General features: G+C 59.2%; 1 protein-coding gene across 1 annotated transcript; it reads right to left on the bottom strand.

The window, feature by feature from the left end:
• Positions 1-2,591: 2,591 nt before the first annotated feature.
• Positions 2,592-11,645, bottom strand: CEL (carboxyl ester lipase). Its single transcript, XM_043469965.1, has 11 exons — positions 11,564-11,645; positions 9,340-9,490; positions 9,140-9,262; positions 8,734-8,931; positions 8,012-8,142; positions 7,744-7,851; positions 7,531-7,648; positions 5,375-5,561; positions 4,675-4,878; positions 3,271-3,471; positions 2,592-2,992 (listed from the first exon to the last, which is right to left on the bottom strand). The coding sequence occupies exons 1-11, from the start codon at positions 11,627-11,629 to the stop codon at positions 2,677-2,679; spliced, it is 1,803 nt and encodes a 600-aa protein (XP_043325900.1). The 5' UTR covers positions 11,630-11,645; the 3' UTR covers positions 2,592-2,676.
• Between the last annotated feature and the right edge of the window lie 401 nt (positions 11,646-12,046).

The following is a 12,046-nucleotide window of genomic DNA, read 5'->3' as shown; positions in this document are numbered from 1 at the left end:
GCTCTTAAAGCCACAGCTGGGCCTCATTCCTTAAGCATTTCCACTCCTTGTGAGCTGGGATTTCCAGCAACTCTAGGGTTTCTGCAACTTTAAAAAAAATTTTATTTATTTTTAATTGAAGGATAATTGCTTTACAATATTGCTTTGATTTCTGCCATACATCACCATGAATTAGCCATAGGTGTGCATATGTCCTCGGCAACTCTTTATACAATTGTTTTCACCTAGGAGCTTGCTAGGAGGCCATGTGCCTCTCCATGTCAGGCACGTGGGGGCCACTCATCAAGGCTGATGCCTGAGGAATCCCGGGTGAGTGCTGGTCCGTCAGGATAAGGGGGCTCATGCCTGCCGGTGAAGGACCCCTATGCTGCCCTTCTCTGGCTGAGATAGAGTCAGAGATTGTGTGGTTCAGAGGTCCACCGTCTCGCACAATCACCAGTTTACAAATACAATCACGTTGGTACCAACTTTATCCTGAAGGGCAGCTGGACTGGAACCCTTGGGGCTGCAGCCGTAGGATGGCTACGTTCTTTGTCCAAGTGTATGTTGTGGTTACGTCACGGGGAGATGGGAGGCTTGACCCTTTTCTGTGGGGAAGGCTGAAAGATGAGGCATGGGGGGCAGGGGATGCCCCCAAGACTGCCAACCCACAGGCACGCCCGGGCACAGCCTTGCCCATGAAATACCGAAGCACCACGTCTCATCAGGGTGGTGAATGGACTCTGACCAGCACTCCCCCGGGTGTCCCCTCCTGGCTGCATCCTAATAGGAGCTAAAGGGTCACCTCTTGACCCAGCAGGGAGACTCCAGGACCCTGGACAGGCCTCTAGCCTGCACCTTGGTAAGTATTTTCTGCTTCATACCCTGGAGAAAGCCTGGAAAGGCAACAGCCCGACGAATTACGAGGCGTCCCTGTGGCTGCAAGTGTCACCCAGACACACGGCCAGGCTCGCTTCTGCCTGGCCATGTCTGTGCAGCGCAGGGTCTGAGCACATATCCTGACGTGGCCCAGCCCTCCGGGGACGTGATTTCCTGCATGGCAGACACAGCTGAGCTGTCCCCAGCGAGGGAGGGAAGTGCCACGTCGCAGGATGGCCCAGGCCCCGAGGAGGCTCCTGAGAACAGACCCCGCAGGTAGAAACACTTCTCGAGGTCATGTGAGTGTTTATGTGACAGAGGCGGATAGATGGCATCCTTGGCTCCATCAGCCGGGAGCAGGGATGGCCCCCAGGAGAGCCCACACTGGGGGCATCTCAGTCTTTCATACCTGAGAGCCCTGGACTGACCAGGAAGCCCAGCGCAGACAAAGTGGTCATGGGCCAGGCTGGTCTGCTCCTTGGGGGGCCGGGTTTGCCCCTGGTTCAACTCTGCTGCCTGGGGCCCAGTCCAGGCTCAGCCCGCCACTGTGGCTGGCGAGTGTTGAGGTGGTCCAAGGGCGGGTTGGAAAAGAATTTCCAGACACGGAGCATTTCAGAAGGGAGTGGACTTATTGAGAACAAGGAGCAGAGATCAAGTGGGCACAGTGAGCACAGTGACGTCCTGACAGATCAGGGAAGAGCCGACAGTTTTCCTGAGCTAATAGCCAAGTCTTAGAGCCTCGAGACAAGATTCCTGCCGGAAGGTTGGCATTAGGTGATTGGTTGGGGTGCTAAAGGGCGCTTACCGGAGTGGGCCTCTTTGCCTAAGGGGGAGTCAGGAAGAAGCTTGTTAGTGACCATCAGGGGCCTTTGGCAAGTTACGAAGGGGCTCAGTCAGCTTCGGCGGTGGTCTTGGTCCTGGGCTCTGCTTCTGGGCCTTGCTGCAAGGTCTCACACCTGCGGCCTCGGGGGCAGGACTCTCCAGGGAGGGAGCCTGGGGCTGGCAGCTGGCGCGGCTGCCCCACACGCCCACCCAGGACCCTGGCATCGCTGGTCCCTCACCCCCACCCCACAGTGACCACAGGACGGTCGAGGGGAGGGGAGAGAGTGAGCCCCCGGCCTTGTTGCAAGCACTGCCTTTGGAGTCTCTGCGTTTGACTCCTGCTCTGATGTCCTCGGGCACATGCGCAGGCCGGATTCCCAGCGGCGGAGACGACCCTGACTCTGCCCTCTGCCTCTCACCCCCCCCACGGGGCACAGCCCCACATGCGTTCCTCTTGCGCCCTCTGCTCCTGTCCTTCCAATGCGATGCTCTGTCCTCATGGACATGGAGCCACCTGGAGGCAGAATCCGATTCTCTCCCCCAGACTGTAGTTAGAACACCGTGGTCTCTCCCCACGTCCCAGAGGACCTGGCGCCAGAGGCGGGGGTCTCTTGCAGAGCCCAGTTTTTCTCTTGGCTGCAGCCCCGCCCACCCTCGGGAGCAGAGCCCAGCGCCCAGGACCCGGCAGCCTTTCATGGGGGGATCCACACCTGAGTCCCAGTCCTGGCCTGACGCTTCACTTCTATAGACCTGTTTCCTCCTCTTTAAAGAGGATGGTCCTGTTGGCTACCTGGGCTCGAGGGCTGACGGATGGGGGGAATTCCTTGGGCCGGATGCCTGGGGCTTGTGATAACTGAAGACCCCCTTTTCCTCCCGCCGAGTCTTGGGAGCAAAAAGAAACGCCAGACAGAGATGTTTGAGGCTTTATTCAGGAGGCACTTGGGAGGGAAGGTGGGTGCTGGGGTCTCACCCTGTGGCCTCTGGAGGCCAAGGACTTTAGAAGCCAATGACGACGGGCATCTGAGCCACCTCAGAGTCACCCGCGGAGGGTTCGGTGGCGGCCTCGGAGTTGTCCGCAGGGGGCACAGGGCTGGCCTCAGAGTTGTCCACGGGAGGCACCAGGCTGGCCCCCTCTCCAGTCACCGTGGGCAGGGCCTGGTAGGTCTGGGTCCAGAACTGCAGGTAGTTGGTTCTCAGGTGCAGCTTCATAGAGTTGCTATCCATCTGCTTGTTAATTTCCAGGTAGTTGCCGTCTTCCAGGGTGTAGGGATCCCAGTTTGTGGGCACCGACGAGTGGCCCGTGTTAGGGTCCCTGCAGAGTGAGAAAAAAGGCTGGGTGGCTGGGTGGAGGAGCTGGAGAGCCCCATTCCCCACTCACCTGGGCCATCTTCCACCCTCTGCCCCAGGGGCATGTCCCTGTCTCCCGGGTGCTGGCTGGGCACGTGAACCTCCTGGGGGCCAGCCAGGAGCCCTTGGCCTCACACGGATGGGGTGCCCCGGGCTCAGGGAGGGTAAGTGTTTAAGGGAACAGGGACTGAAGCCCAGCCTGCAGGGTGATGTGGACAGAGGCTGTCCCCACCTCTGCCTTACCCAGTTCTGGCAAAGTTGGTCCAGTAGGCGATCATGGCCTTGGAGACAGTCCTGTCTTGGGCCCGGTAGCCCAGGGGGGTGGCGAAGGGCTTCCCGAAGACGTACTGGAGGTCATCGGCATGGTCAGCCCCCATCCACTTGGGGTAGACTAGGGGCATCCGAGACGGTTGGGAGAACAGGTAGGTGTAGGTGTTGGCGCTCCTGAGGAGGGAGGGGAGACCGCCCAGGTTGGCAGTGTGCCCACCTGGGGCCACCCACCCCGGACATGGGCCCCAGGGGAAGGCCGTGGGGGAGTAGGGAACGGTCTGGACAATTCTCACAAGACTCAGGAAGGGGAATTCCCTGGCAGCCCAGTGGTTAGGAATCAGCGCTTTCACTGCCAAGGGCACAGGTTCAATGCCTGATTGGGGAACTGAATCCCGCAAACTATGCATTAAGTCCAAAATAAATACATAAATAAATAAAAATTTTAAAAAAAAAGAGGAAGGATCTGGATCTTTTCACCCGGGAGAAGAAAAACTGTGGCCAAGCATTTGACTTTGTGGATTCTGCAGTTTCAAGTGCATTTACACTTGGTCTGCACCAACTGTATAGAGACATCTTCCTTCATAATTCAGAATAAAGAAAGATTGCTTTTCTCTGCACATGAATCTGTATTCTTGATTTGATGGGACAAGGTAGTGTGTGCCCTCAGCTGTTTCCTTTTGGCCTTGACTGATAGGAAGCTCTGAGCCAAATTTATTGCCGAGTTTTCATCCTAGATTTCTGTGTGTGTGTGCTCAGTCATGTCTGACCCTGCGACCCCATGGACTCCTCTATCCTTGGGGATTCTCCAGGCAAGACTGCTGGAGAGGGTTGCCATTCCCTCCTCCCGGATATCTTCCCGACCCAGGGATCGAACATGTGTCTCCCGTATTGGTAGGCGGATTCTTTACCACTGTGCCACCAGGGTTCTAGGTGAAATTTTATCTTCCTACTTTTTAAGCACCCCTAGCTAATTTTTCATTTTCGTTGGCTATTATCACATGGAGGGTTTAAAAGTGGCCGCAGGCGTGTTCTGAAAGTTGTCAAATTCGAAACCCACTGCAGAGAACATCACCCAGTGGCCCCGCCTTCCAGACAGCTTGCGGATGGAAGGCCGACTCAAGGACTTTCTGATGGGGAGGGCCAAGGGGTGTAGCGTGCAGGCCTGACCTGGACCGGGAGTCACAGGAGGGTTCGGTGAAGCCCCCGAGCCGAGGCTTGGAGGAGGGGCCCTCTCAGGCCTGGCAGACAGCGCAGGCACAAGTGGGAACCAAGCCTGGCTTTCCCAGGCCTCTGGACACCTGGGAGCTGCCTGCCACGAGGCCTCACCAGGAAGGTGTTTGGGATCCCTGGTGGGCCACCCCCGCCCACCCTCCTCACTTGGCGTTGCTCTTGTGCTGGGCCACAGCCATCTTCGTGGGCATCAGGAAGAGGATGTCGGTCTCCAGGTCCACCATGGTCTTCTTCCTGGTCTCCTGGGACGAGTCCTGGGCCCAGGGCTCGGTGTACGCCTCGTACGTGGCATTGGCACCTCTGAGTCCCTTGGTGACAGTGAGTCCGCTGACCAGCTTATAGAAGTCCTCCCTGCAGACACCAAATGGGCACTGGACCCTCCACCCTGTGCCCACAGGAGGGTATCTGCCACCCTGTGACTGCAAGATCAAACCAGTCCATCCTCAAGGAAATCAACCCTGACTATTCGCTGGAAGGACTGATGCTGAAGCTGAAGCTCCAGTACTTTGGCCACCTGATGTGAAGAGCCGACTCATTGGAAAAGACCCTGATGCTGGGAAAGATTGAAGGCGGGAGGAGAAGAGGATGACCGAGGATGAGATGGTTGGATGGCATCACCGACTCGATGGACAGGAGTTTGAGCAAGCTCCAGGAGATGGTGAAGGACAGGGAAGCCTAGCGTGCAGCAGTCCATGGGGTTGCAGAGTCAGACATGACCAAGCAACTGAGCACCAGTAACACCAATGCAGCAGAGGGCCACGGACAGCCCCTCACCACCATCACGGTGCCGACTTCCTCATTCGGCTGACGCCACCCCCTCCACACCCCCTCCACTTCCCCAGCTTACTCCGTGACGTCCCGTGTGTTGCTGTTGATGGCTGGCACGTCGAGCCCAACAAAGAGGTGGCCATCCATGTTGTTGGTGCCTGCTATGTAGTCGATGTCCGCAGCGTTGGCGTACAGGTTGATGGGGTCATCAGGAATGAAGTCTCCATCGATGACGGGGACGAAGGATAGATAGTGCAGCTTGGGATCTGGGGGCGAACAGCAGCAGGTTCTCAAACCTTCCGGTACCCACCTGCCCCTCCCCCAGACCTCGGGGGCAGGAACTGACTCCATCCGGAGGCCACCAAGGAGCCGCACCTCCTTAGATGGAGACCGGGGTACCTCGACTTCAGCATTATTGACCTTCCGACCCCTTCATTCTGTGTCGTGGGGGCGCCGTCCTGAGCAGTGTAGAGTGTTAGCAGCCTCCCTGACCTTGACCCACTAGACGCCAGAGGTGCCCCCTCCCCAGCTGCAGCCACCAGAACCGTCTTCAGGCTCTGCCCGCGTTCCCTGGGCGCAGAATCACCCAGGACGAGAACCACTGGTCCAGGCGCCAGGCCTGTCCTCTCACTGCAACCTGATGCCCTTCTCCTGTCCCTGTTCACTTGCCCTCTTAAGTCAAGGAGGAGGGAAGTCTGGAAATCCTGGAGGGGACCATTGGAGAAAGACGTGCCCCCTCTCAGTGGTGGGTTCCAGTGTGTAAGCCAGAAGCAGTGCGAGACCCCTGAAGTGGCCCCAAAAGGGCCGTATGCCCTGCCACCATTAGGCCTGGCCCGTTTTCCCTCCAATTCAGCTCAAAAGAAAATACAGTCGCATTTCTGCAAATCCATGAGTATTGTTACCAGGACACCAATATCCAAGTGCTCAAGTCTCTTATATAAAATGGTACACTATTTGCATACAATCTACCAACATCTCCCCGTATATGTATTTGTGTGTGGCGCCTCTGTCCATGGGATTATCCTGGCAAGAATACTGGAGTGGGTTGATATTTCCTTCTCCAGGGGATCTTCCCAACCCAGGGATCGAACCCCCATCTCCTGCATTGGCATGCAGATTCTTTACCACTGAGCTACCTGGGAAACCCCCATCTTCCCATATACTTTAAATCATTTCTAGATGACTTTTAATACCTAATGCAAAGTAAACACTATGTAAATAATTGTAAATGCTATGCAAATAGTTGCAGGGGGTGGGACTGAAAGTGAAAGTTGTTCAGTCGTGTCCGACTTTTTGCGTGTCTGACTGCCATGGAATTCTCCAGGCCAGAATACTGGAGTGGGTAGCCGTTCCCTTCTCCAGGGGATCTTCCCCACCCGGGGATTGAATCCAGGCCTCCAGCATTGCAGGCAGATTCTTAACCAGCTGAGCCACCAGGGAAGCCCAAGAATACTGGAGTGGGTAGTCTATCCCTTCTCCATCAGATCTTCCTGACCCAGGAATTGAACCAGGGTCTCCTGCATTGCAGGCGGATTCTTTACAGAACTATCAGAAAAGCCCTGAGGTGGTGGGGGGGTGGGGGCGGGGAGCCAATTCAAGTTTTGCTTTTTGGAACTTCCTGGAATTTCTTTTTAATGTTTTCGGTCTGCAGTTGCTTGACTCCCCAGATGGGGAACCGTCAGATATGAAGTTGGTCTGCATCTTGGGCCAAAATGTTTACGTAGCACTTATGGTTTACTTCACATTAGGTCCAGATGCAAACCGTGGGTCCCACTGCACTTTGCCTTAAAAGGAGTAAGAGAGAATGATTGCTTTCTGGGTTGATGAGATTGACACTTTCAGGATTTTGCTGCTGGGCCCCCCTGGCCTTCCTGGGGTACAGAGCAGCAGAGCTGGAAGGGAAATGCTACAGCAGGTGTTCAGGAGATGTTTGCTGAACTCATGAGTGGAGGAAAGAATGAATGCTTATCTAGTGCAGAGGCTCTCTTGATCTAGGGTCCATAAATCTGCTGAAAATCATGTACGAATGACCGACCGCCTATGTGTACATGATTGGGGATGGGGCCCAAACTGTTGTCCAAGGGATCATGACCCACCAAAGACAAGAGGAAAGACTCCTCCCCCCAGAGGCCTGCCAGGGCGGTGGTGGCAACGAGGTGCATGGGGACGCTGGCGACAGAGCCGGGATGAGATCCGGCACCCCCAGGTCCCCAGCCCCCAGCAGCCCCTACTCACATTCCGTGGTTCCCAGGGGCAGCTTATAGGCCAGTGTCAGGGCACGGGGGTCGGTGATCTTCAGACACCCGGCCATCTTGCTGGTGTCATCCACAGGGCAGCCCACCTTCTCTGCGATCTGGGGTTGGGGAGAGTGCGTGCTCAGGGCGCCGGGCACAGGGTCCAGAAGAGAGTGGGAAGGAGGGAGGCCCCTCCCCAACAGTGCCCCCTTACCTTTTTGGCCCAGAAGAGGGGGTTCTCCTGGATGGCCCAGGGGCACAGACCCACGCCACTCTGGCTGATGGCTCTCTTGATGAGGCCCTTGTTGTGGGGAGAGAGGGTCTGCAATACAGAGAGGTCCTGTCACCTCCCGTGCCCACCTGTCCGCAGGGCTCGGCCAGGGACACCCCCACGGCGGCGCCCGTCAGCCTTGCTTCTCCCCGTCGCCATCAACTCCGTCCCACTCCTCTGAAGGCAGCAACCCTTTTAGGGGCCCCCAGACCTGCAGAGAGACGCTGGCGCCTCCAGCCGACTCCCCAAAGAGGGTGATGTTGTCGGGGTCCCCTCCGAAGGCCGCAATGTTCCTCTTCACCCAGGCAATGGCCATGTGCTGATCCCAAAGGCCGTAGTTACCTGCGGGCGGCAGGGGTGGAGGGGGCTTCATCAGGGGGCTTCACCTGGATGCCAGGGGCCTGGCCCACACTAGGCGCACAGTCCGTGTGGGTGGGATGAGATCGTCCCCGACGGCGTGGAGACCCTGTCCAGCCCCAGGATGGTGCGTGGTACGTCCCCAGGAGGCTGGGTGGGAGGGTGCTGGGGGAGGGGGGGATCTCAGGCCGGGGAAGGGGAGCTGGAGGCCCAGGGCTCAGCTCTTTTCCGTCCAGCCAGAGTCCCTCCTGCCATCCGGGGACTTCTGTGTGGCCCCCCCACCCCGAGGTGCCGCCTGGCTGTGCCCGCTCCTGTCTCCCTGTGGCTCCCACCCCCACGTCTCTCGGGGTCTGGCCAGCTGGCCGGCGGCCTCTTCTCTTTTGCTTCAGCTGCCAAGCGGCTCCTGTGTCTCACGGTCCAGCTCCAGCCCACCTCATTGAGCAGATGGGAGGCTGGGCCCTTTCTAGGGGGCTGTGGGGAGTTATCTGGGGACGAAGGATGCTGAGGGGCGTCCCCTCTGGGCTCAGAGCTCAGGGCCCAGGCGCCCTGGCTCCCCTGGCCCGGTGCCCGGCAGACCTGGCAGGTTGGCGTCCCCGGTGCTGAGAAAGCCCAGGGGCCCGACGCGGTAGTTGAAAGTGACCACGATGACGTTGCCCCGCGTGGCGATCTCCTCCCCGTCGTAGAGGTAGTTGCTGAGAAAGTTGGCCCCATGTCCGGACCCCATGAGGAAGGCACCTCCGTAGATCCAAATCATGACGGGCAGGTCATGGGAGACTGAGGGGGAGGGGAAGCAGGCTCTGTGATGCCAGATACACCCCTCCGACACCCCGACGCCCCTCCCACGTCCTCCCCATCCTCCCGACCCAGTCCGATCTGTGCTGATGTCAGGAAGTTCAGCTCTGGATCCCCCAGACACGACCCAGGGGCCGGACCCAGGCCTCTGGCTGCCTGGGGAGGTGGAGGGCGTGGGGGGGGAACGGACCTTCCTTCCTGCCCTGGGGGACCCAGATGTTAAGGTAGAGGCAGTCCTCATTTCCGTAGGTGCTGTCCTGGGTGAGGGTGGCCTGCAGGCACCGTTTCTTGAAGTCCTTGGCCTTCAGGGTCCCTGTGGGCGGCCGGAGGGGCTGGCGTGAGGGTGGGCCCCCCAGCCTCGGGACCCGGCCCGCCCTCGCCTGCTCCCACCTTGCCAGCCGGGGTGTCGCTCAGCCTTCTCCAGGGCCTTGGGGGCGGCGGCGAAGGGGATGCCCTTGAAGATGTCGACAGAGTCGCCAAAGAGGCTCAGCTTCTTGTTGACGCCCTCCACGAAGCCGCCTTCCGTGTACACAGAGCCCAGCTGGCCGGGGAGGGGAGAGTTCAGGGGAGCTCTGGCTGGCGGACCCCCGGAGGAGGATAGCCCCGCTGCAGTCTCCGGCTTCCCAGAGGTTCCCCCGAGATAGCTTCAAGGAAGGGCCCACCTGCATCTGGGACTGAGACCCCTGCCACCTGCTCACATCGTTGGAAGAGCTGGTTCACTCCCCACCCCACCCCACCCTTCCCCCCCAGGTGTTCTGCTCCCTGAATCTCAGAGGAGGCTGGTTCAAGCCATGTGTCCCCACTCAGGGAAGCATTCCAAGAAGGCCAGGACAGGTGGGGTGGAGGTTTGGCTTCTCACCATGGCTGCCCGTGACCTTGAGCCTCAGTTTACCCGCCTGTAAGATGAGTGGCAACACGGCCTGTTGGCTTGTCCAGCTGCCGGCAGTGGTTGGCGCCCCAGGGCCGCCGAATGGTTCACACCCAGCAGTAAACTCCCTGATCAGCAGGCCCTTCTTCCTCCTGCCCTCATCTCCCCCTCGACTGAGTCCCCTCAAATCCTCACAGCCCCTGTGCGCCAAGCCAGGAAAGACCCCTGCCTCCTCCCCAAGGTCGCCAGATGGGCCAATGTGTCCAGCCCTCACCGGCATCCTGGGTGCTGGCGCCCATCAACCCACTTTTCCTGAAGGAAACTGAGGCTTTCCTGTTTGGAGTCACTGCTGGGCAGCTCCTGTCTGACCGCAGAGCCGGACCCTTCTCTCCCAGGGCTTTGCCCCCCGATCTGGGGGTGGGGGGCGCAGGTCCGGGCTTCCTGGATCTCACCTGAACTAGGTTTCAGGTGGGCGAGAGCAGGCCAGCCCCACATCCCAGGCCTGGACGGATCCCAGCCGCCCTCTGATCTAAGTCTGGGCTAGGAGGGGCCCCCTGCCTCGCTGGGGCAGGGGGAGCAAAGTTCCAGGCCGGCTGGAACTGCGGAGGAAGGAGCTGGAAGAAGTGCCTGCCGGCTGCCCTGGGAGCTGGGTCCCTGTCTCTCCCATCCCTCCACGCTCTAGGCGTGTTTCCTGAACAGCCTCCCCGGCTGCTGGGAGAGGACAGTCGGGGCTAGGGGTCGACAGCTCTGTGTGACCGAGGCCGGCCTGAAGGCCCCGCATGGTGGACAGGGCCTGGGGACCCTGGCCGTGGCGGCAGCGTGAGGAGGGGTGTCGCTGGCTGCTGGAGCAGCACAGAGGAAACCAGGGTCCCCTCAGCCCCCAGGAAAGAACCCCCCGGAAGGAGAGTGGCAAAAGGTGCCCAGGACCAGGGCCTGAAGCCCTAGGCAGCAGGGGTCCAAAGAGCAGGCTGAGCGGTGGAGGGACCAGCCTGGTGCGGGGCTGGGGCCCCTGACCAGAGCCCTGGCCGGAGCACCCACACCATCTGCAGGTGGCCGTTGGCTCCGTCCTGGAAGTGTCTCCCTGCCCGGGTGCTCATACCCGCAGGTCAGTGATGGAGGGCAGCAACCCCCCCGGGAGGGTTGGCTGGGCCTCCTGACTTGTGTCTCGGCAGAGAAGCTGTGGCAAGCAGGTGCTGGAGGAGCAGGAGATGGAGGTTACACCAGGAGACAGACTCCAGGGTTGGACTAATGCGGGTTCCAGATTCCTGCTTGGCTACAGTGGCTGTGTGATGTGGGCAAATCGCTTGCCTGCTCTGGGCCCCCGCCACCCCTTTTGGGAAAGGGGGACCACGTTGATGTCTCTAGAGAGACGACGGAGCCAGAGGGGGGTTGTGGGTCAGGTGGTTGACTTAGCAAGGTTGACCAGTTACACTTCAATTTCAAATAAACAATGATATATATATGTTTAAGTCTATGTCCTAATCATTGGGTGAAACACACCAAAATTGACTCATGGTTTATGTGAAATTCCAGTTGAATTGGATATTCTGTATTTGGCAGCCTGAGTCATCCTGCTAGAAATGCAGAATAAGTGCCTGGGAGATGCTATTAACAATGGTGGTCAGGTTCTGCCAGTGACTCTGTCTTCCCCCTGCTGGGTCCTGTCCCCAGGTTCCAGGTCTGGCTTAGTGGAGGTGAGAGGGGGCTCCCTCCCCTGGCCGACCCCTTGGCTGGGCTCTCGCTTACCTTCGCCGCACTCGCGACTGCCAAGCAGCAGGCGAGGCCCAAGACGAGTAGCTCCCAGCGCCCCATGGTGTGCGGCTGCCTCTGTGACACCTGCCCTCGGAGCCTGCGGGTATTTATGGGGCTGCAGCCAGCCCAGAGCTGCCTGCAGAGGGACCCTTCCCCTCCTCCTGTCATTGGTCCTTCCTCCAGGCTGGCCGCACTCCAGGTGGCGTACCTGGGGCCAGGGGACAGCTGCTGTTTCCAGCGGGGCTCGGGCTGGGCCAGGGTCACATGCAGACACACACACCACACGCACACACGTGCGGGATGGTCCGTCTTTCCCAGGGCCCGCCGCTCCCGCGTGACCTGGTCCCCACAGGGCACCTGTGCAGATGACGCCTACCTGGGAGCCCAGGCAGATGGCAGGGCGGCGGGGAGGGCAGGGGCTCAAGGACTGGAGCTTGGCTGGGCGCGCAGTGCCCTGACAGAGGACTTGCTTTTGCC

The sequence above is a fragment of the Cervus canadensis genome, chromosome 5, assembly GCF_019320065.1.
Source record: "Cervus canadensis isolate Bull #8, Minnesota chromosome 5, ASM1932006v1, whole genome shotgun sequence".
Taxonomy (NCBI): domain Eukaryota; kingdom Metazoa; phylum Chordata; class Mammalia; order Artiodactyla; family Cervidae; genus Cervus; species Cervus canadensis.
The sequence above is the reverse complement of the archived record's forward strand: the minus strand, read 5'-3'. Positions and strand labels throughout refer to the sequence as shown.